The 2,500-nt window shown below is 41.3% G+C and overlaps 1 protein-coding gene across 1 annotated transcript in view; it reads right to left on the bottom strand.

Annotated features, from left to right (window-relative positions):
• The window catches only part of LOC113803285 (uncharacterized), a gene marked incomplete in the record, with an annotated part of 376,089 nt that overhangs the window by 38,839 nt on the left and 334,750 nt on the right, over positions 1-2,500 (bottom strand). Inside the window, 1 exon segment of the mRNA XM_070120624.1 lies at positions 1,860-1,963. Coding sequence (XP_069976725.1) covers positions 1,860-1,963 — 104 coding nt within the window.

The following is a 2,500-nucleotide window of genomic DNA, read 5'->3' as shown; positions in this document are numbered from 1 at the left end:
CTACTCACCCACACACCCACACCCACACTCACCTACCTACTCATCCACGCACTCACACACACTCACCTACCTACTCACCCACACACGCACACACACTCACCTACCTACTCACCCACACCCACATACACACACTCACCTACCTACTCATCCACACACACACCCACATACACTCACTCACCTACCTACTCATCCACACACACACACACATACACACTCACCTACCTACTCATCCACACACACACACATACACACTCACCTACCTACTCACCCACACACACACACATACACACTCACTTACCCACCCACACACACACACACATACACACTCACCTACCTACTCACCCACACACACACACACACTCACTCACCTACCTACTCACCCACACACACACACACACATACACACTCACCTACCTACTCACCCACACACACACACATACACACTCACAAACACCTACCCACACATTCACACACCTATCCACACACCCGAAATAAGCTTAAAAAAAAGAAAAGAAAAAAAATCCATCCCCGAGGTCTTACAGCCCCCTCCAGGCAACGGAAGCCAGGCATCATTCGGCTGTTAGCAGGAGCTTGAGAACGGGCGACGGGAGGGAGGGAGGGGTGGGGGGGAAATGGAACGAGGGACGTGCGGAGGGAATGATGATGATGAACCGCGCGCCATGTCATCCATCTCCATCGCTAATGCACAAAACCTTATAACGAAGGCGTCCGGGAAATTCGGTGACGGCTTCATTTCCAACGACATGCCAAGACGGCTTCTTCAAAGACGAGGGTGGGAGAAAGGTAGAAGGGGGAAAAATAGGAAAGGAAGGGAGAAAAATGGATGAAGGAATCAAAGAAGAGTGATAGGAAGGAGTAACGAAGGAATGAAAGAAGAAAGGGAGAAAGAAAAAAAAAATATGGGAAGAAAGAAAAATAAATGGAAAACAAGAAAAAAGTGGAAAGAAAGAAAATTAAATGGAAATAAATAAAAGGAAATTGAAAAATGGAAAGAAAAAAAATGGAAACAAAAAGAAATGGAATGAAAGAATTAGAAATTGAAAAATAGAAAAAGAAATGGGGAAAAAGTGAATGAAAGAACAAGAAAGAATGCAAGAGAGAAAGAAATACAAAGAAAGAAAGGGAGAAACGTGCCCCGGATGTTGGATATAATTACTCCATCAGTAGACATTTTCTATCAAGGGGAACAAGGATCAATTTGCCGTTTCGAAGTAATGGCGACATAATAACATTAGCTACGTGATCAGATGAATGTTAGATATAACTTGATTGCCTATAATTATCGCACCAAGCCTTTACAAATATAAAATGACAAATAACGCATTATCTCTTGGATTTTAAATAGAGAAATATGAGCAATTACTTGAAATGTTATTATCGCCGAGTTCTATACGTAAAATGTGATGAATCATGAATGTCGGTCGTAGCAAATATAATAACGAAATAAAAAATACAAATGTATAAATACCTACGGATATTCTGACGAAATTACAACAAAGTAATGCAATCATAAATATATGAAAAAAACACACATACGGTAAAAAAATACAAAAATCAACAAGATAAATAATAAGTATAACTGATGATGGTGGTGATGGTGATGATGATGATGAAGATGATGATGAAGATTATGATTTTGGCGCGATGGTGATGACAATAACATACGTCCTTAGAAAAAGAAATCGATGTCCTTAATGGTAGCGAAAGAAAGAAAGAAAAAAAAAGAAAAAAAATCATCAACGTACAACGAATAAGAATAAGAATAATAAATAAATAAAATAATTAAAAATAATAATAATAAACCGAGGAAAAGAAAGAGAGGAAAGCAACTCACTCACCTGGTAGAGTGGGCGGTGCTGGGGCGTGAAGGAGGCGTGTTCTGAATCCGCAACGTCCTCATCAGCCTCCCAAAGAGTCGAGGTGGGCTCGCTCTCCTCACACTCTGTCGGATCGAAACGTTTGCTAAAGCACACTGACTCCCGAGGAATTAAGAAAGGGAGGAGAAAGGCGGAGAGAATGAGAGGGAGGGAGGGCGGAGGAGGAGGGAGGGAAGAGGGAAGGAGGACGGAGGAGGAGAGAAGGAGGAAGGAAGAGGGGGGCCGGGAGGACGGAGGAGGGAGGGAAGAGTTAGGGAGGGAGGATGGAGGAGGAGAAGGTAGGGAGGGAGGGAGGATGGAGGGAAGAGGGAGGGAGGCGGAGAAAGCGGGTAAGAGTGGGAATGGAGAAAAGCGAAATGGCAAGTGTGTACATGTCAGAAAAAATCTATATGTATGTATGCTTGTATGTATGTATCTATACGTATAAGTATATTCATTTACATGAGTATGTATGTGTATATCTATCTATCTATCTATCTATCTATCTATCTATCTATCTATCTATCTATCTATCTATCTATCTATCTATCTATCTATCTATCTATCTATCTATCTATCTATCTATCTATCTATCTATCTATCTATACATACATACATACATA

The sequence above is a fragment of the Penaeus vannamei genome, chromosome 4, assembly GCF_042767895.1.
Source record: "Penaeus vannamei isolate JL-2024 chromosome 4, ASM4276789v1, whole genome shotgun sequence".
In the NCBI taxonomy this organism is placed as follows: Eukaryota; Metazoa; Arthropoda; class Malacostraca; order Decapoda; family Penaeidae; genus Penaeus; species Penaeus vannamei.
The sequence above is the reverse complement of the archived record's forward strand: the minus strand, read 5'-3'. Positions and strand labels throughout refer to the sequence as shown.